General features: G+C 49.0%; 1 protein-coding gene across 1 annotated transcript in view; it reads right to left on the minus strand.

Moving 5' to 3' along the window:
• Positions 1 to 4,261: 4,261 nt before the first annotated feature.
• vegfba (vascular endothelial growth factor Ba) overlaps positions 4,262 to 22,855 on the minus strand; it is a 40,741-nt gene continuing 22,147 nt past the window's right edge. Inside the window, exons 7-8 of the mRNA XM_084331927.1 lie at positions 20,682 to 20,858; positions 4,262 to 5,790 (exon numbers count right to left, since the gene is read on the minus strand). Of these exons, the coding sequence (XP_084188053.1) occupies positions 5,769 to 5,790; positions 20,682 to 20,858 (199 nt within the window). The 3' untranslated portion in view covers positions 4,262 to 5,768. The remainder of the gene's footprint in view (positions 5,791 to 20,681; positions 20,859 to 22,855) is intronic.

The raw sequence follows: 22,855 nt of genomic DNA on the forward strand, positions 1-22,855 counted from the left end.
GCAGCTCAGTCTAAGACGGATATATACTTTCTAGCTGCAACTAAGCAGCTAGTATAAGTCAGTCTGTCTATCCATTGGCTGTAGGTCTGATTGACATGAGACTTTGTACACATATACAATTATCCTTGGTCATCCTCGGTGTGCATATCGACAACAAACTGAACGGGTCAAAACACGCAGAGGCACTGTATAAGAAGGGCCAGAGCCGACTCTACTTCCTCAGAAGGCTGAGATCCTTCAACGTCTGTACAAAGATGTTGAGGATGTTCTATGAGTCGTTGGTGGCGGGTGCCTTCTTGTACGCTGTGACCTGCTGGGGCAGCAGACTGAGAGCAGGGGACACAAACAGGCTGGATAAGCTGGTCAGGAAGGCCAGTAGCGTGGTTGGGGTGGAGCTGGACTCCCTAGCAAGGGTGGCGGAGAGGAGGAGCCTTGCTAAGCTCCAGGCCATCAGGGAAAACCCCTCCCACCCACTATACACAGACTTGGCTGACAGGAGGAGCATGTTCAGTGCTAGGCTCACACTACCTAAATGCAGCACTGAACGGCACAGGAAGTCCTTCATTCCAACAGCCATCAGACTATACAATGCATCACTGTGCCTCACTGCATCACTGAGCACAGAGTGACAGTTACCATCTTCCTGGACTCTTACTTTTGAAACAGCACTGTGCAATATTACACCTACTGTAGATCTCAGTATATTTTTACTGTATTTATTTACTGTATATTTTATTCCATTTTTATTCTATTCTTATCTTAGGCAATTTGATTTGTTTTGTTATTCTTATTCGTGACCTGTTCTGTCTACATGTTTAATGTTGAGCGATTTGCAGTGTCAAATTTCCCTCGGGATAATAAAAGTATTTCTATACTATTCTATCAACCTTGCCATTAGGAACACCCATGTCTGCCATGGGAGTTTACATTTGTCTATTTTCAATTAAAAGTTTAAATTTTTGGAAATTATTGTCTTCTTCTCCTCCTAAGCTGTTTGCCAGACTCTCATGGAAATTGCTTTGTGGCATCTAGAGACCATATTTGAATTTGTAATTCAGAACATGCTAGGCCAAACCATGTGACCAAGTGCCATGGTGAACATGAAGTGATGTGTTACTCGTGAACACTTTGTCCTGTTTGCACCAATATTGATGAAGTGTTTGATAGACAAAATTTGCCTGAAAATGATAGACATTCGTGTTCCAATGCTTCACAATAAATATCACACCAATCGGTCAGATGGTGCTATAATCAAAGGTCAAAATGTGCAACATTGAAAAGCCATAACTTGTACACTGAAATTCCAATTGATAAAAACATGTATATCCAACTATCCTTGGTCTACACATTTGCCTACTAGATAATTGCATAAAGAAAATGGTTGAACCACATATAAATGCAGCAGGAAACATTAGGAAAGGGAACGTTCCTGTAACCAAATTGGCCGCAACAAGTAACGTACTTGTTGAACCCTGAAAGGACAAATTGTTTTGCAGTCTTAGTTTGAGTGAATTGCAGCCAGGAGAGTTGCGGTAAACTCAAGTGCACAGAAAAACACAACTCACTAATTTATGGTCCAACAGATGAGATTTTGGTCAGAATTTATTGATTTGATGCCAGATGATAATATAGGGTCTCTAGGTTTAAAAATAGCTGGAATAACCCTGTAATCCTATGATGCTTTGGGGAAACCCAGAAGTAAACAGGGCCACAGGGTCCCTTGATCTCCCATCGTGGATCCTCTATATCAGTGGTTCTCAAAGTGGGGTCCAGGGACCCCTAGGGGTCCTTGAGGGGGTTCCAGTGGGTCCCCCAGTTTCATTTCACTAATATATTCTTCACCAGAAGCTATTACAGGTATTAGCTAATGGGGGCGACAGTGGCTCAGGAGGTAGAGCGGTCATCTGGTAATCAGAAGGCTCCCGGTTCGATTCCCGCTCCTCCCGGGCAGCTTGTTGAAGTGTCCTTGAGCAAGACATTTAACCCCTAATTGCTCCCGATGAGCAGGTTGGCACCTTGCATGGTTGCCTCCACTGTTGGTGTGTGAATGTGTGAGTGAATGTGAGGATATTGTTTGGATAAGAGCACTATATAAAATGCACCATTTACCATTACAGTGACATCATGTATAAGAATGACTATTCTGATCTCTCCTCTGTTATCTCCTCACCTATAGTACAGACAGTTATGGAATTCTGGATTAAATCATAATGTAACAACAAATATCCTGTCAGATGGGGGTCCTTGTTAATTTAGTTTATATTCCATTTTATTTTATTCCACCTTTTTATTTTTTATTCTACCATAATTGTCTGTCTGTCAATGTCGCACCAAAAACAACCAAATCAAATTCCTTGTATGTGAAAACTACTTGGCAATGAAGAACTTTCTGATTCTGATTTAGAATCTGATAGTATCATTGTATCAGATGACTCTCTACCTAGAACAAATAGCCTGAAAAACACGGTCAATTACAGGGCTGTGAGGTCATTGAATAACCTTCCAAGTACTGTAACATTTGTTCTAGCAAAATCGACATGCTGTCCTGCATTTGGATCATACTGATTTGGTCACCCTATCTATCAGTGGAAAGGCATGTTTTAAGAAAAGACTCAGAATCCACCTACATTCTTTAGTCTAAATAGAATGAACATGATTGTCTTATTTTTCTGTCTTTGAATTAGAATTTTTTCTATGACCAATGAAATGGATTTTATCTTTTGTTATTAGGATTATGGATTGCTTGATTATGTATGTGTTTATGTTTTATGTTTGTGTATGTCTGTCTTGGACCCCAGGAAGACTAGCTTGACGTCAAGGCGTCCAGCTAATGTGGATCCTTTTAATAAACAAACAAACAAACAAACAAACAAATGGGGGCCCTTGGTCAATTAGGTATCAATTTATGTTTGAGAATCACTGTTCCACATTAACATACTGTAGCCACCATGGCTTGTAGAGTCCTTCTGGTCCATTCTGAAAGAGGAACAGCTGAAAACCCCTCTGCTCCCATAGACCAGCCATCCATCCAACCCAGCCACCAACCAACACAGGGGGGGTTAAACTGTGAGATTCAGTCAGAATATAAACAAGTTATGTTACAAATGAATAATACTCTTTCCACGCTCCCCCCGCCCCCAGCTCCGCCAAAACAACAAAAACAACTATGTTTTCTTTTGGACTGTGCTGGGAACTGGGTATTTGCTTGGATTCTGTGTGCCGTGGACAACGTCGCCCCCACTGATTATTTGAATTACACATATAATGTGTGTGTGCCCCCCCCCCTCTCCCCCGTCTGTGGCCCTTATGAGACGTCTCTGTTTAAATTCAGTACGTTTGGGTCCACAGCCGGCCACCCAGTGTGACTCTTTATGTGGGCAGATTAGGGATGAACAAAAAAAGAAAAGAAAAAAGAAACATTCTGCAATATAGGACATCTTTCCGATCGACTCGATGTAAATATGACAACGTACGAATTCTGGAACGAATACAATATTTCCATGACATTGGAAAATAGAACGGTGAATAATATAAACACCAGAAAGGAAAAGCTTATGGTTACCTGCATTCATTGACTGTGTGTGTGTGTGTGTGTGTTCAGAAAATATGCATGTGTGCGACAGAGAGATAACAGAGAGAATATATAAATCAAATATATATATAGAGAGAGAGATATGTTTGTTTGAGTGTTTCCATGATTGCAGTCTATGTGCAAGTGTGAAATAAGTGTAAATGAAAATGTGTGTGTGTATGCGTGTGCATATGCGTATGTGTGTGCACGTGGCGGTGGACAGCGGCCAGGCTCTGTTATTGTCATTCCCCTCACTGCACTGCTCTGACAAGGAAAATGGCTGCTTTCAATCCGGGAGCTCATGGAGAGAAGACGAAGAACAAAAAGGCCCCAAATAGAGAATAAGCAACAGAGAGCGTCACAGAAAGCCGGCCTGTTGGCCGTACCACTGAATGAGAGGGGAGAACGGCAGCCAGGGGGCTTTCAGTGTTTAAGACCACACAGAGATGCAGACTACAGCTCAGTCGTATAGGTCCACACACATGCATACACGCACACATATACACACGCGGTATAGGCCGACCCGCTTGATGCTAAACATGCATGTCTTATGAGTGTGTATATGTGTTTGTTTGTGTGTGAGAAGAGAGAGAAAGAGTGTCCAATCACTCTAAGATCTGTTTACCTCATGCTAAAGATGCATGTCTCTGTGTGTGCGTGTGTGTGTGTGTGGTGTGTGTGTGTGTGTGTGTGTGTGTGTGTGTGTGTGTGTGTGTGTGTGTGTGTGTGTGTGTGTGTGTGTGTGTGTGTGTGTGTGTGTGTGTGTGTGTGTGTGTGTGTGTGTGTCCGTGCGTGTGTGTCGAATCACCATTAGGTCTGTTTGCTTTCAAACCCAAATCCTCCTCCACATCCATGCTGCCCATGGTGTGACCCTGGTATCCCTCTCCTCAAGCCATTTTCCCTGTAAAGAACTTTTCGCAAGGTCCACTAAAGAAAACCAATACACATGATCATATTTCCATAAAATAACTTCTCTGTTAAAGAACTTTGTAAAGGGTCCACTGAAAAACAAATGCATCAAATACTTCCATGTGAGATAGTTCCTATTCCCTCGTCATCCCACAGTTTGAAAGATGCCGTCCTCCTCTGCGGTCGTTTCCAACATGTCCTGGTTACTTGTCCTGTGTTCTTCTTGTTTGTACTCGATCCAGTGCCAGGGAAATCTCCACCCTGGCGTTTCCTTTATTCATCTTTCATCCAGTAGTATGATCAACGTCACACAACAGAGAAGAATCCATGGAATGTAATCTTTTGTAACTATGTACTGTATGTCGTATGACAATTCATGTTGTCCATCTCGTGAAGGAATGTTGTGTGATGATTATGTGTTAAGTTCAACTTCCCACACGTACAGGTGATGGAAGTGCTTATCGTGGCGCAAGGCGGTTACCACGGCGTTTCGCACCGGCAATTCTCTCCGGCTTTTCCTTTACACAGAACCTCCAGTTCCTCCTCCAGTTCCTCCTCCAGCTTCTGCTCCTGAGGTGGACCAGACCCTGGCTTATATTAAGCCTTCTTCTTTTCCAGCTTGACATCTTTCCACAGAAATCCGGTTCACCAATAACCGGGCATAAATGAAAAATCCAGACCGCTTTAGATCCTTAGAATCGGGTGGTTCTATGTGTCCCCAATCTGCGAGCAGCAGCAGAGGCTTGAACATCTCTCTCCTGTAGTTCAATTGACAAAAGACTCCAAATCCCACCGGTAGTACAACATTTCCGATCTATACACACCATGTTGCATCGTGGGTATTGCAGTTCAAAAATAATTGCTCATCTGGGTCCCAGTCACCACCCACTTTCATATCTGTCAAAGTCCAGCGGTATACGCCGCCCCTTCAGTCTCTCCATCTTCAGAACAAAAGTGTGACTTTTTGTACTCTGACCCTAGAAGCTATGTGATAATGGGATGTTTTTACTCCACATACACAGTACAGGCACGGGCACTGACACACTGTACGTACACATGGACATAACTATATTCACGTTGTAATACTGCATTTTGTTGGTGTACTAAAATTATAGTAGTATTAGAGGTACTTTGGGACATGTCACCGATATTTCTTTTTCGCTCCCTGGTAACCGGATGTCGTAGAGTCTGTGGTCCCACGCGGTCCCCTCCACTAGTTGCTGAGAGTGGATGATGGATCCGCGGAGGGGGTGGAGAGGTGGAGGAGGGCGAGAGGTGGGTGGACTGATCACGGTCTCAAGGCGTCGCATCTGTAACAAAAAATAAACATTATTCGCAGCTGGAAGAGCAGCTTCTCCTGATGCGATGCTCCTTAAACTCTTGTACACACACCTCTTAAACTCTTGAACACACACATACACACACACACACACCTGCACCTTAATATGCACATACACTTTTATGCAAGACACTTTCTGTAAATAATTGACTATTTTATTTGTATCTTATCTCATTTAATATTTTATTTGATCTTACTACTACTACTTATTGTTATTGAACACACACACACACACACAAACGCACTGCACCTTATCATGCACGTACATTATACACAAGACACTTTCTGTAAATAATTCTTACTACTACTACTTATTGTTACCATGCTTGTATTCATTGTTGTTTCTTAATTGTGCAATGTGCACTGTTGAGTCTGAGCTCGAAACACAAAAATACCATTACCTGCAATGCCCCTGTATTGTTGTGTATTTGACAAATTAAGAACTTGAACTTGAGCAAACAGGGACCTTTATAATTCTACGTGTAGCAGCCTGAAAATATTGCCTATTATTCAGAACTGCTGACTTGCTGTTTATCTCCCCTTTGTACACAAAGACATCATTGATATTCTCACGAACAATGATGTGAGTTTCTCTTCCTTCTATTGGCTGGAATATGGATGATACACAGTATCGCTGGACCATATTCACCATCCTTCCCCTGTGTGACTAGTAGGCGGGACCAGCAGGGGGCGGTGTCAGGCAGAGAGTGTCGGAGAGAGACGGGAGGAGATATATGGAGGCGGAAGGCGAGCCTCTTCGGCAGTGAACTTGACCATGAACAGTCGCAACGGGCGTGTGCTCCGGAAGAGCCCCGTTGAAGGAGTGATGTGGAAGAGCCCCGTTGGGTACCGACGGGTGACAAGAAGTACTTGCTAGTTGACGTGTTATCCTAGAAGTACCAGCGATAGTGTGTGAGCAAACGGTACAGAACAAAGCACTAACGTTCATAATAGTCGGGTTACAGTAGTAGTGTGGCGGTATAAGTAGCGTGCGGTTAACGGCTATATCTGAGTTCATCATAGTCGGGTTACAGTAGTAGTGTGGCGGTATAGAGTGCGAGCCCAGATACACGCGTGGACCTACAACCAGTCTGCTCCGGCTGCCTGCAATCAGTCTGCCCCGGCTACCTGCGACCAGATCTGCACCTGGCTGCCTGCAGCATACGGGAGTTCGCCCCGTTCAACAGAGGTCGTCATCGCCCAGCACACGCTCTCAGCCAGCACTGCCTCTCTGCTCCAGCTCCGCCTGCTAGTATCCTCACCGAGAGCGTTCGACGCCATCTTGCCTTCCGGACGACAGTGGCGTGGCGAGGCGGCCATTTTGGATGAGTACAAATGGGCATTGATGCTCCAGAGCTATTATACAGTATACAGTGTGGTGCAGCCTGCGGGCGAGGTTAACGTTGCTACTACCGTTCAATAGGGGAACCCCAAACAATATATGCCGGCATTAAGATAGGACTTCTGTTCGGTATTTTGTGGGCCCACTTGTTGCTTTCTTTCCTTTTCTTTGAGTGTGATAACATGTGTGTTTAATAATATCTTCCCATCCAATTAACCCTTTCCCTTGGGGAAAGTTACAGACCTGGCGCATTATAATTAAAGCCTTTTGAGGTATTATTCTGGCCGTATAATTAGAACCTTTTGAAGGTATTATACAGGGTGAAGGCCCAGACGTGGGCGATGAGTCAAATACCTTGCAGTATATAATCCCTGATACTAACCCAGAGGCGGGTGTACAAAATACAGGTTTTGGGGGTGTTGATTCACAAACGGAGCTATAGTGGGACTTCGGTCTATGTAGTCATTCTCCTTAAATCATTGACTCATCAACTGACCAGTACAATAATAGTAAAGAAGTGGATGGGAGTTCTGTGTGTGTGTCCATTCCTGAGCCGTATTAACCCTTTTGGTGTGGGTAACATACATGCTATTAATTCCTTCCTATTGCACCTTTCCCTTTCATTGTAAGGTTTCTAGGGTCATTGAGGGAGGGTACTGCTTGCGGGGGGAACCAAGTTATTTATTTACAATCCAGTCACTAGGTGTGGGAGGGTGCTAGGGGAATAATTGGGGGAAGTGAGGGCGTGTTGGGGAGTACTGCTGACTGCCCTGGAAGGGAGAGGAAGACCAGAGTACCGGACCAGGTTTGTAAATCCTGGGCCCCATCCACTCCCACTGCCAGCCTCCAGTTGACGCTCCTGACCCAAAGACGGAGGTGCAGCTAGCCAGAGTTCTACTGTGTCTCGCTACCCAGTGACCGTGCCCAACAGTTCCCACGAAGCAGGGATAATCCACCCTGCTACATTTGGCGTCACGAACAGGATCAACATCCTACTCCACTCCCTCGTACATGACGACCAAGAGACCTAAGATGGAAGAGGCTGGCACCCCGAAGCCGGAAGTCAGAGCCGGGCCGTCCCGGGTGGAGCAAAGAGATGACCCGCCGTCCCCGCTCAAAGAGGAAGGAGGGGAAGCCGAGACGGTGCAGACTTTGACCGCCGCGGTGGAGTCCCTAAAGGGTCAACTCCAAGAACAGGCGAGCGTCCTGGACCACCAGCACGAACAACTGGAGCAGGCCAGGCGCCAAGAGTCGCTTGCCTTGGCACAGGCCGTGATCCAACAGCTCCCTCCAGCGCCCCTCCCGGTGGTGTACGTCCAACGAGAGCGGAAGTGCAGCGAATTTGGAGGGGAAAAAGAGAGAGGGGAACCGCCTGTGGAAGACTGGATCCAAGCGATGAGGACCCATCTCCGTGCCAGTAGAGTACCTGTGGAGGAACAAGCGGAGGTCGTACAGCTTCACCTCAAAGGCGAGGCGAAACAGACGGTACGCTTCCTGACAGAGGGAACAGTCCCAGACACTGAAGCCCTGTTCTCGCTCCTCGAGGAAACCTACGGGGACAAGGTCCCGGTCAGCATTCGCCTGGGGGAGTTCTTTGACCGAAGACAGACTGCCAGGGAGACGGTGCGCCAGTTAGCCTACGACCTGCAGGAGAGGATCCGTCGCCTACGACATCGGGCGCCTGCACAGGTCGCCAACGCCGCTGCCCTACTGCAGGAGCGGTTTGTGGTAGGCCTCAGAGACGAGGCCCTGAGGAGAGAAATGCGGAAGTACATGAGGAAGGACGGGACGCAGCCGTTTCCCCAAGTCCTGAAGGCGGCGATCGATTGGTCGGAGGATGAGCTGGTCCTCCCCTCCGACAAGAGTTCCCCCCGGGGTTTAGTACACGCCGCGGCCGCGGAGAGACGAGAGGCGCCACTGAACGTCGACGCGCTGCAGGAAGCTATTAAGCAGCTCAAGGCAGGACAGGAGCAGCTAGGTGCGCGCCAAGAGCAACTATTCCTGGCCTTCCAACAGGAACGCGACGCGCCCCGGAGAGGTGCCACTGGATGGCGACGCCGAGACGACGCGACCGCCGCCACACGGGAATTACCCCGCCGAGACGAAGAGGGCAGGCTGATCTGCTATGCCTGCAATCAGCCGGGCCACATCAGCAGGGATTGCCCCCGCTCAGCCCGCGGGCCATGCCTAGCCGCTAACCCCACCCCTGAAGCTCTGGGCCCGGCAGGGTACCGACCCGGGCCACGAAGAACAGTGGACGCCGTCGTAGCCGGAGTCGCCGACTCGGCTGCGGAGGGCACTGGGACGCAAGACGTACACGGGGAGTGCCTCACCCTAGACGTTCAGATCGACGGGGTCGAGACCCGCTGCCTCTTCAATACAGGCGTTGAAGTCACCACCATGAACGAGAGTCACTTCAAAAGACACTTCCCGCGGTCGAGGTTGACCCCCTCCAACTGGATCACTCTCATCGCTGCCAACGGGTTGGAGATCCCAGTGGTGGGGTGTCTATATACGCAGAGGTGAAGTGCCTAGAGATGACGTTTACGGGTAAATGCATATTCATACTAAAGGACGACCCCGCCCGAGTGGCACCAGGAGACGTCGTCCAGGGACTTCTGGGCATGAACGTGCTTGGCGGGGTAGACGGCCTGTTCAGAGGAATCAAGGGGATGCACCTGGCGAGCCGAAGACGGGTCGACGCTAGGAGCATCGCCATCCGCCGTGTGGTCACCGCCATGGCCCAAGAAGCCCGAGAGTGTACCGCCCCGGGAAGAATGGGGCACGTCAAAGTGGCCGGCCGAGAGCCGGTGGTCATTCCCCCACACAGCGAATTGATCGTCTCAGGCCGCTGCGAGACGACGGTGGGGATGCGGCACCCCGTGATGCTAGAGAACACGCCGAGTGCCAACCTGCCCCCCGGAATGCTGGTGGCGAACGTGGTGACATACGCCCGACAGGGAAGAGTGCCTGTGCGGGTGTTGAACCCGACTGACGTTGAGATGGTGCTCAGACCCAGGTCCATGCTGGCGGAGCTCCACTGCCCCCGTCAAGTGCGGCCTAAGGAGAGGGTGACCGTGGAGGAAGTAGACGGAGGCGTCCGAGTGACGGCGATTGAGGCTCGAGACAGCCCGCCAGAGGTAGAGCTGTACGGGAGGGTCCGAGGACTGGCCGTGCCCGTGCAGGCGAATCTGCAAGATCTCACGCCGGCCCAAGTGAGCCGACTAAATCAAGTGTTGGAGAAACACAAGGCGGTGTTCTCCGTGGACGACGGAGACTACGGTTACACAACCACGGTCACCCACTACGTCCCCACCGATAACGCATCCCCGGTCAAGCAACGGCACCGCCGAATACCGCCTCACATGTTCCAAGAGGTAAAGCGGCACGTACAAGACCTGGTGGACCAGGGGGTGCTAGTAGAGAGCTGCAGTCCGTGGGCGTCTCCAGCCGTGATCGTCATAAAGAAGGACGGCTCCGTGCGGTTCTGCTGTGACTACCGGCGCCTCAATAACGTGACGCACCGAGATGCGTACCCCCTACCTCGTATTGAGGAGTCCCTAGACGCCTTGGAGCTGGCCAAGATCTTCTCCTCACTCGACCTCACCGCCGGCTACTTCCAAGTGGCGGTGAAAGAAGAGGATCAAGAGAAGACAGCCGTCACGACGCCCTTTGGCCTCTACCAGTGGACCCGTATGCCCTTCGGCTTGTGTAACGCACCCGCAACCTTTCAGCGGTTGATGACCGCCGTGCTGGGGGACCTGGCCTTCGACGTCCTGCTTGTCTATTTAGATGACGTCTTAGTGTTCGGCCGTGACTTCGAGAGCCATTGCCAGAAGTTGGACCTGGTGTTTGGACGGCTGCGGGAACATGGGCTCAAACTCAAGCCCCGAAAGTGCTTCCTTCTGAAGACCGAGGTCAAATTCCTGGGACACTTCGTCTCCGCAGCCGGCATACAGGTCGACACCGACAAGGTGAAGGCGTTGGAGGACTGGCCAGCGCCACGCTCAGCGAAGGAGGTGAGACAGGTGATCGGGTTCTTGTCCTATTATCGGCGGTTCGTGCCCCGCTTCGCCCAAGTGGCCCAGCCCCTGCATGCCCTGATGGGAAAAGAAAAGAAGGGGTTCGCTAAAGGCCGGCCCGAGGCCTTCAAGTGGACTCCGCAGTGTCAGACGGCCTTCGATCATCTGCAGGAGTGCCTCTTGACGCCTCCGGTGCTGGCCTACCCCGACCTCCAACTCCCCTTCATAGTGACCACAGACGGGAGCTACTTGGGACTGGGAGCGGTACTAAGCCAGAAGCAAGAGGGCGTGGAGCGAGTCATCGCCTTTGCGAGCCGAGGTCTGCGTGGGTCCGAAAGGAATGACCAAAACTACAGTGCGTTCAAGCTGGAACTCCTCGCCCTGAAGTGGGCAGTCACTGAGAAGTTCCGAGACCTCTTGATGTACGCCCAGTTCACCGTGATCACCGACCACAACCCGTTGAAACACCTAGGTGCGGCCAACCTGGGAGCAGTGGAGCAGCGCTGGAACGCTCAACTCGCGGAGTACGACTTCGTGGTACAGTACAAGCCTGGCCGACTCAACCAGAACGCCGACGCCCTGTCTCGCATGCCGATGCGGACCGAGCCTGAAGTAGAAGACACCGAAAAAGACTTCCTAACAATACCCGCGACCGGCACTCACACCCGTCAGGGTCTACCGGAACGGACCGCCTCCTTGTGCGCCCCCGCCTCAGTCGCCCGCGATGGCTACGTCCTGGTCCCAGCGGAAGAAATACGGGCCCTGCTAGGCCCTGAGAGACCGACCGAGACGTGGGAGGTCCCGAGTGCCAGTGCATGTCGGATAGCGACACAGAAGGGGAACAGCGGGTATGACTGGGCAGAAATGCGGCAGCTACAGGCGGACGATCCCGAGTTGGGTCCGGTGTGGCGGGCGGTAACACAGGGAGTCCCTCCCACCAAAGTACAGTTGAAGGAGGGAGACCCGAAACTCTGCAAGTTATATGGGCAGTGGGAGCGGTTTTCGTCTGCACCAACAAGTACTGTTTCGACGCGTCAGTGACCCCCACGACGGAGAGGAGATTCTGCAGCTGGTGGTGCCCACGGCCCTGCGACGGAGGATCTACGAGACCCAACATGAGGATGGAGGACACTACGGAGGGCGAGGGACGGTGGACCTGATGAGGCGAAGTTATTACTGGATCGGGATGGCAGAGGAGGTGAAGAAATGGGTGCAGCAATGCAAGCGATGCGCATTAGCCCAGGACGTGTTTCCTAAAGCCCAGGCTCTGATGACCTGCACCAACGTGACAGCACCCATGGAGGTCCTTGCTATGGACTTTACCGTGTTGGAAAGGTCGTGGGTGGCTATGAGAACGTACTGGTACTGACTGACATGTTCACCAGATTCACTATTGCCATACCGACCAAAGATCAGACGGCGAAGACCACCGCCGCCGCCATCATCAAGTATTGGTTCGTGTATTACGGCTGCCCTGCCCGACTCCATGCCGACCAAGGGCGTAATTTCGAGTCGAGCGTCATCAAGGAACTCTGCCGACTGTACGGAATCTCCAAGAGCCTTACCACGCCTTACCACCCTCAGGGGAATGGGCAATGTGAGAGGTTCAACCGGACGATGCACGACATGCTGCGTAGTCTGCCCGCAGAGAAGAAGCGAGACTGGAAGGAGCACCTACCCGAGTTGGTACTCACGTACAACTGCCACGTGCACTCCTCCACAGGGTACTCCCCCTTCTACCTGCTCTTCGGAAGGGACGCCAGAATGCCCCGAGATGTCCTGGGGGGCCGGGACGTCATCCAGGAGGGAGCGGAGGACCTAGACGAGTGGGTACAGAGTCACCACGAGCGACTAAAGGCCGCTGCCGAGGCCGCCGAGGCCACGGCGAAGCAGGCGTCTCATCGACGCAAGAGGATTTATGACAGGAAGAGCAGAGGTGCACTCCTGCGGGCCGGGGACCGGGTCCTGATACGCGACCACCGAACCCAGGGCCGTAATAAGATACAGGACAAGTGGGAGCCTACGTCGTACGTGGTAGTGAAGCAGAGCCACGAAGGGACACCCGTGTTCACAGTCAGGCCCGAAGCAGGGGGTCCCGAGAGGACCGTGCATCGAGACCAGCTCAAGACCTGTCTGTTTCCGGCCTCCGACCCAGAAGCAAGGGCGAGGGCCCCTCGACAGACCCCTGTGGCGCTGCGGAGCTCGTCCGAATCAGACAGTGGAGATGCTTTCGAGTGCCATCGAGAACCGCATCCTAGGGCGTGTAACCACCCCAGGCCTGTGCGGGACGCCCCTGAAGAGGCAGCGAATGCTGGGTCAGACGCGGAGTCGACCCCCTCAGGAGAGGATGGGGAGGAAGGCGGAGACGGAGTCGAAGAGGAGGCCGCTGGCGGTCCACCGATGGCCCCGGAGGGCGAGGCCGTGGTCCATGACCCGCCCACGGACACAGAAGAATCCGACACGGAGTCGGAGGTGGGGGGAGTGGAACCCCCCAGAGTGGAGCCAGCCCGGCCCCACAGAAGCACCAGAGGTCGGCTACCCGTTCGGTATCGCCAGGACTACGTGCTCAAGAGTGTGTTTGTTGAACAGTGTGTCCAACTCATGAAGGAGTGTGTGAAACTGTTAGCATAATGTGTGATTGTCGATCGATGTGTGAAACTGTTGGTCTCAGGACCGTTTTCATGCATGCGTTGGTTGGTGTTTTGTTGTTAACTTGCAGAGGACTTAGCAAGTTCAAAGTGGGGGGAAATGTAGCAGCCTGAAAATATTGCCTATTATTCAGAACTGCTGACTTGCTGTTTATCTCCCCTTTGTACACAAAGACATCATTGATATTCTCACGAACAATGATGTGAGTTTCTCTTCCTTCTATCGGCTGGAATATGGATGATACACAGTATCGCTGGACCATATTCACCATCCTTCCCCTGTGTGACTAGTAGGCGGGACCAGCAGGGGGCGGTGTCAGGCAGAGAGTGTCGGAGAGAGACGGGAGGAGATATATGGAGGCGGAAGGCGAGCCTCTTCGGCAGTGAACTTGACCATGAACAGTCGCAACGGGTGTGTGCTCCGGAAGAGCCCCGTTGAAGGAGTGATGTGGAAGAGCCCCGTTGGGTACCGACGGGTGACAAGAAGTACTTGCTAGTTGACGTGTTATCCTAGAAGTACCAGCGATAGTGTGTGAGCAAACGGTACAGAACAAAGCACTAACGTTCATAGTAGTCGGGTTACAGTAGTAGTGTGGCGGTATAAGTAGCGTGCGGCTAACGGCTATATCTGAGTTCATCATAGTCGGGTTACAGTAGTAGTGTGGCGGTATAGAGTGCGAGCCCAGATACACGCGTGGACCTACAACCAGTCTGCTCCGGCTGCCTGCAATCAGTCTGCCCCGGCTACCTGCGACCAGATCTGCACCTAGCTGCCTGCAGCATACGGGAGTTCGCCCCATTCAACAGAGGTCGTCATCGCCCAGCACACGCTCTCAGCCAGCACTGCCTCTCTGCTCCAGCTCCGCCTGCTAGTATCCTCACCGAGAGCGTTCGACGCCATCTTGCCTTCCGGATGACAGTGGCGTGGCGAGGCGGCCATTTTGGATGAGTACAAATGGGCATTGATGCTCCAGAGCTATTATACAGTATACAGTGTGGTGCAGCCTGCGGGCGAAGTTAACGTTGCTACTACCGTTCAATAGGGGAACCCCAAACAATATATGCCGGCATTAAGATAGGACTTCTGTTCGGTATTTTGTGGGCCCACTTGTTGCTTTCTTTCCTTTTCTTTGAGTGTGATAACATGTGTGTTTAATAATATCTTCCCATCCAATTAACCATTTCCCTTGGGGAAAGTTACAGACCTGGCGCATTATAATTAAAGCCTTTTGAGGTATTATTCTGGCCGTATAATTAGAACCTTTTGTAGGTATTATACAGGGTGAAGGCCCAGACGTGGGCGATGAGTCAAATACCTTGCAGTATATAATAGAGTTGTTCCGATACCGATACTAGTATCGGAAATGCCGCCGATACTGCCTAAAATGCTAGTATCGGTATCGGCGAGTACACGTAAATTCTAGCCTCCGATCCCATGATGTAATTTATCTCCTGCCGAGTCCTGCGGAGAGTGAGGATTATAAAATGAACATGTTTTAAAGTGTGATGCTGTGTCATTTTAACAGCAGATACACTTTCTTAAATTCCATTGTCCCCGACAGTGCGGTGTGACGGGGAGCTCGGACGGGAATCGGGATGTGTTTGGCTGGTGTTATGATAGCATTAGCTGGAAAGATAGCTAGTTGGAACAACATCCGCTTTTAACGTTACATCAAATCAGATGATCGCCTGTCCTTTCTCCAGGACCTAACACTGTGCGTGACCGTCTATCAACAATAATGCACCCACGGTGAATTGTATTTAAGTTAAGTAGCTACGGACTAGCGTTAGCTGACTATTACTAACGTTATCTTAATGTCGATGCGGGAAGGCGAGCTAGGTCAGTTAGCTTAGCTTGATAACGTTACCGTGTCTAAAGTTGGTGCTATTCACATAATCCAGCAATAATGGCTGCAGACCTGCAAGCAAAGTACAGCAAGTGCCAAAGGATAAGAGTCTGAGGCGGAGTTTCAAAAGAGAATGTTGAATATTTATTTTGCATCAAAAACCACAACATGAACGTTCTATCTGCCACTAGTTTACAGACTGAATAGGGTATATCTGCAGAGCCACTGAGTAGCGAGTGCAACACCGTTTAATGTCCGTGTGGATCATTGGAGTAGGGTATATCTGCAGTGCTGCAGCCCATACTCATTGATTAATGATACTAATACAAATCTATACAATCACCTGTTGTTGAATAAATACCATACGTTCTAGTTATTACTAAAAAACAGTATAACAGTATCTGAAAAAAAAAAAAAAAAAAAAGTATAATTTATATAATTTTTTTTAAAAAAAATTTTAATGCACTGGTATCGGATAAATATCGGTATCGGCCGATACCCAAAGCTTAGGTATCGGAATCGGATCGGAAAGGGAAAAATGGTATCGGAACATCTCTAGTATATAATCCCTGATACTAACCCAGAGGCGGGTGTACAAAATACGGGTTTTGGGGGTGTTGATTCACAAACGGAGCTATAGTGGGACTTCGGTCTATGTAGTCATTCTCCTTAAATCATTGTAACTGACCAGTACAATAATAGTAAAGAAGTGGATGGGAGTTCTGTGTGTGTGTCCATTCCTGAGCCGTATTAACCCTTTTGGTGTGGGTAACATACATGCTATTAATTCCTTCCTATTGCACTTTTCCCTTTCATTGTAAGGTTTCTAGGGTCATTGAGGGAGGGTACTGCTTGCGGGGGGAACCAAGTTATTTATTTACAATCCAGTCACTAGGTGTGGGAGGGTGCTAGGGGAATAATTGGGGGAAGTGAGGGCGTGTTGGGGAGTACTGCTGACTGCCCTGGAAGGGAGAGGAAGACCAGAGTACCGGACCAGGTTTGTAAATCCTGGGCCCCATCCACTCCCACTGCCAGCCTCCAGTTGACGCTCCTGACCCAAAGACGGAGGTGCAGCTAGCCAGAGTTCTACTGTGTCTCGCTACCCAGTGACCGTGCCCAACAGTTCCCACGAAGCAGGGATAATCCACCCTGCTACATATGAACGACAAAATACAAGAAGCACCTGTTCTTTCCATGAAAGAGATCCCCTTCAGCCGAAGAGGGGAGAGAGATGAAGAGAACTACGGACGTGTTGTTTAAAAGAGTGTGCCACTTACTAGGAAGCTCTTTTGGCTGCATGTTATTTCTATGGTCTATGACAGTCCAAACAATATCCATAGACAACTCTATATAGAGAAATGATGATGATGATGATGATGATGATGATGATGATGATGATGATGATGATGATGATGTAAAACCTTCACCTGCTTAGTCGACTGCTTAAAGCTCAGCGTACAACACCATAATCCCCACCAGACTGGTGGACAAGCTGATCGAGCTGGGTCTGAGCTCCGCTCTGAGCGCCTGGATACTGGACTTTCTGAGTGAAAGGCCCCAGGCGGTCAGGGTGGGGGGTCAGACCTCCAACACCATCACCCTGAGTATCGGGTCCCCCCAGGGCTGTGTTCTGAGCCCCCTGCTGTATTCACTCTACACACATGACTGTGTGGCCAGGTTCAGCTCCAACTCCATAGTGAAGTTTGCGGACGACACAGTGGTGGTGGGGCTGATCTCGGACAACGACGAGAAGGCCTACCGGGAGGAGGTTGAGGTACTGGAACGCTGGTGCCAGGACAACAGCCTGCTCCTGAACATTGGTAAAACCAAGGAGCTGATCGTGGATTATAGGAGAGGACAGCAGGAGACACACACACCACTGAGGATAAACAGGGCTACCATGGACAGGGTGAGCAGCTTCAAGTACCTGGGGGTCTACATCTCAGAGGACCTGACATGGACAACACACATAGACTCAGTCGTAAAGAAGGCGAAGCAGCGCCTCTACCACCTGAGACAGTTGAGGAAGTTCAGAGTATCGGGGAAGATACTCCAGTCCTTCTACTCCGGAGCTGTAGAGAGCATCTTGACTGGAAACATCACTGCCTGGTACATCCTGTGCCAGCACGGCACAGGACAAGAAGGCCCTACAGAGAGTGGTGCGCTCAGCTGAGCGTACTACGGGTATTGCACTACCACCCCTGCAGGTCTTATATAACAAGAGGTGCAAATCCAGAGCCTGCAGAATAATGAAAGATCCTCACCACCCCAACAACAGCCTGTTCATGCTACTGAGGTCAAGCAGACGCCTGCGAACCCCAGCTACTAGGACAGAGAGACTTCGGCTCAGCTTCTTCCCCCAGGCCATCAGAGTCTTGCACACTGTACTCTCCACTCACAAGCACACATGAGCACACACACAACACACACACTGTATATGCTCACACACTAGCAGTCACTTTAGCATGAACACACACACACATGCTGCACACGCTCACACTCAACGGTCACTTTACACAATGAAAGGTCACTTTAAAAACAAGAACGGGAGTGGTTCTTGCATAGTAAACAGATGGATATAGCAAGCTAGCATAAGGACACACAGTATAACTGTAGATTGTATAGTATAGCATTGTATAGTAGTGTACATAAGACCCAGTGCCTCATCCGTAGCTAACAGTGTATTGCACTATCGCAGGACCTTAGCATGTCTTACCATGCTTTTTGTAAACTTATGTACATACCTGTTATGTCTTATTCTTATTACTTGTTTATTGCACAAATGTCTTATTCTCATCCTATTCTTATTATTGTATTATTGCACAATCGTTGCGGGCAAGACCCCCCGCATTTCACTGTATGCTTGTATGCCGTGACAAATAAAACTCTCGACTTGACTTGAAAGAACCTCTCCCCTCTTCATGAATGAAGAATATAGAAGATTACGTTAAGAAGGGATCATAGCTTTCACGTGTGTTCCCCTGGGCTTTTTCATGGACAGAGCAGGTGTCTATAATATTTTATATATGCAGTGTATATTGAATCTGGTTGCTGACTGTAGTATTGGAGGCTAAAAGAGGGAATGGTATTAATCTTTATTAATAAGTCAGAAGACCATGGTTGGGCTGGTATATATTGTAACGACCACGAATACCTAGACTCACCTGCCCTTGGCTAATAGGTCGGACCCTTTAGTGGCCTGCGGTCTGGGCGACGTGGGTTCGATTCTCGGCTGCCCCCTGAATTCGTTACATTGGCGTGGGATGGTGGAGCGTGAGGCCATTGGAAGCTGAGGGATGCGCTTCCTGAAGGAGAGCGGTCGTCTAACGACCATGGACGCCTAGACTCGCTCGCTAGTCCTTGGCTAACAGGTTGACCTTTAGTTGACTGGTTGGCACTGTCGCCTGTTTTCTGGGCAAGCCAGGTTTGATTCCTGGGTGCCCCCTAAATTCACTACAATGTCATGATTGCAAAGGAAGCAAGCTGAGGGACACAGACATCACAAAACAAACTGGTCAGACTACTACTTGACCTGAACCCCAGAACCCACCTCACCCCTGCCCACTTTGCCAACCTAGGATGGCTTAGAGTAGACGACAGAGTACAGCAACTTGCAATGGGCCTGGTCTACAAGATACACTATACGACCGGGGTGCCCATGTACATGTCAAAATACTTCCCAAAGGTCAGTGAATACCACAACCACTACACCAGAGGAAGCTCAACAAATCATGTTAAACCCAGATTCGGCTCAAACAAGGGACTAAACACGTTTCGCAATTATGCCACAACAATGTGGAACGCCCTACCCAAAGCTGTAAAGGAATGTGAATCCCTGCCCACATTCAAAACCGCTCTTAAAGAGCACCTACGGGAGGCTGCAATTCGAAACTGGCCACCGTAAATGCCCAAAACCCCCACCACCTCCTAATAGACAGTCTCCTCACCACCGCATGTATATATTCCCTCCCCGCCGTATGTATATTTCCCTCCCACCCACCCACCCCCTCCTAATGTACAGTCCCCTCCCCATCATATGTATATACTCTGTCAGGATCTAGGGGTAACAGTACTGTATATTTGAATACCGTTATGTCACAAATGTATCAGTACTAAATACCTATATGTCCCTATGCCATAAATGTCATGTATGTTGTGTATGTCATAAATGTCTATATGAATTGAAAATGGGGGACCCTGATGGAAACAAGACAAACGTCTTTCTCAGGTCTGCATCCCCTTAACAATTGTATGTATTGAGCCGTACTGTATTGTACCCATTCTGCAATCTGTTAAATAAATAAAGTTTTCATTCATTCATTCATTCACAGCCTTTTTTATTTTTTTATTATTATCTTTTTCCCCCTCCTTTTTCCGATTTTTCTCTCATCCCACTGTTAGTCGTTATGCCAATTCCCAACCCCCTTCCTGGTTGTTGCGCACCCCCCCCCCCCCCCCCCCCTACTGTTGGTCCGAGAGGCCGGAGACTGTGACATGCTTTCCTCCGACGCATGTGCAGCCAGCCGGCAGCCAGCCTGGCAGCGCAGATTCTCACTGGGAGAGTGTAACGTGTGGAAGGTCGCACTACCTCTCTCCAGATCCTACCCTCGCTGTGCAGGCGCCCCGACCGAACTGTAGGGGTCACTGTCCACAACGCCCAGGACCCACCCACGGCTTCCCTCCCCCTAACTCAGCCAAACGAGTTAGTATAGCGATCAGCCCAAGCCAAGGCAATGCTGACTCTCCGGGAGGGGACACAGCCTTTGATGTGCTTCATATTAACCCTTTCACTACCACACTACCAAAGGATTAACCATTTCACTGCGACAATACAGAATGTTAACCCTATGACTGCTACACAACAAAGGGTTAACTCTTTCACTACCACACTACATCAGGTTAACCCTTTCACTACCACTACAGATGGGTGAAAGGGTTAAATGCATGATATATTGTGAGTCCCTGTGCCCAGATGCAACCAGACGGTGAAGAGATGGACTGACCTGCAGCGGTGAGGGTCGAGCCTCCTGCCCTTCTGGGTGCAGCTCTCAGCGGAGACTGTGCAGCGGCACCGACACGAGCTGATGTCCAGTGCCCACTTCCTCCCCCCGCAGGGGGTGCAGAGAGACCCCGGTGGGGGAGAGGGGCTGGGGGGAGGAGGAGGGGGAGGAGCAGGAGGTCTGGGGGGGGGGGGGGGGGGGGGAAGAAAAGATTGGGTTAGGTGCTCCATTCATATGAATGACAATGTTCAATTAGTAGTAGTTTATTTAGTAGTAGTTTATTTTTTCAGTCATCATCACACACAGTACAATATACATCATCATTTATCAATATTTGATTATTTACAGTGACTGAAAAGGTACAGACTGAAGCATAGTGCTTATATGTGCCTGTCCTATATTCTTACAAAAAAATACAAAAATGTAGACTCCAAAACAGTATTCTAAAGAAAAGAAAAAAAAGCAAGCAAAACAGTATTATTCACCCTTGTAGTTTTTCAAAATGTAGCTTTACAAAAAAATACAAAAATGTAGATTCCAAAACAGTATTATAAAAGAAAAAAAAGAAAACAAAACAGTGTTATTCACCCTTGTAGTTTTCAAAAATAGCTTTACAAACCTTTTTCTTAAAAACCAAAATGGAATTACTCATTCTTAACTGTATATCCGCATTGTTCCACAAGTTAACCCCAATAATAGAAATACACCTCCTTTTAACCCTTTCTCTGCCACGCTTATATCCATCCTTATACCGTCCTCTGCCAGCTCTATTTGTCTATGGAGATGTTCCCCTTCTATTGACATTAATATGGCCCATTCAACGTCAAGTATCTATCGTTTAGGATGTAGCAACGTTCTACTTTTTCATTCACATATTCATACTAAAATACGGTCTAAAGTATAAATATGTTTTTATCGTTTTCTGCAGCATTCTGCAGAACGTGAGTTTAGCCCTAAAGCCTCATCATCTGCTGGTGACCGGAGGGGGGGGGGGGGGGGGGGGGGGGGGGGGGGGTTTATAAGTCCGTGGCCGACGTTAAATCATTTATTTAGTATGGGTGATATGTTGATCGGAGCAGTTTGTATCGAAAATAATAATCAAACACGCTGAAACTCACCGCAGCTTCCTGACCGTTGGGTGATCAGTGTGGAGCAGAAAGATCGCCATTATGGGATGTTGATATATGCGATCCATTTCCAGGTTGTATAATACTATATACGTCCAAATCATGTTGTTTATCGAGTTATTGGCAACGGATCGCTATCCAGTGTATCAAGCTGGAGTTTAAGTTTAAGTTTAAGTTTATTTGGATCCCCATTAGCCACAGCAGTGCTGGGGCTATTCTTCCTGGGGTCCATAACACATAAAATACAGTTACAGACTTATACACTCACAACATTTACATGTCATACAGACAATTACAGAGTCCCGCTAGCGATAGCGAGTGGCCGGACGAAATATAGGTGAGCACCACTTCCGGCGCGTCACTTCCGGTTTTGGCGATTCGCCGATCGGCCACCAGATGGCGGTCTTGAACCGTTGGAGAGTTGAGAGGAGATCAACAGCAAGTCTCAAGTCTCCGTGGGTGAAATATGATTGCCATGACAGATTTTTGAAATATTGATCTCAAAGACGCTGTACGACGTCATTGGCAGATTACGCATGGCGAGGAATGACGTCTAAAGTCGTCCTTGGCGATTAAAGGGTTAATCCCTTTCTTAGCTTTTTGAACAGTAAATTTACAAATATCTCTCAAATCATATTTTCTTTCATGTGTTGAAAAAAGACCTTTGCACCCCATCTGGGAGTAACTTTGCTTTAGCTCTGTACATTATTTGCATAGTTTTATAGTAAACCAAATCATTAAATTTCATAATTTCATCTGCGTTCAGTAAAAAGCTATACAGCTGAAAGCTAACCTAGCTTAGCACAAATGAATGGAAGCGGATACGGACCACTAGCCTAGCTGTACACCTCTCTGGAGTTTTAGGCTACAGTAAGCTAGGGACAACAAGGGAAAAAATAAAACAAAATTGTAAGCAGTTGGAGCCACATTGCCAGTTAGCACTCCAGGAATGTCATGCTCTGGCAACCCTCTATACAATTTTTTTTTAAAGATTTTTTTTCTTTTCGTTTTATCGCTTTATTTCTACTGGGCAGTCCAGTAGATAGAGAT

Source organism: Notolepis coatsorum, assembly GCF_963971535.1.
Source record: "Notolepis coatsorum genome assembly, chromosome: 16".
Classification (NCBI taxonomy): Eukaryota; Metazoa; Chordata; class Actinopteri; order Aulopiformes; family Paralepididae; genus Notolepis; species Notolepis coatsorum.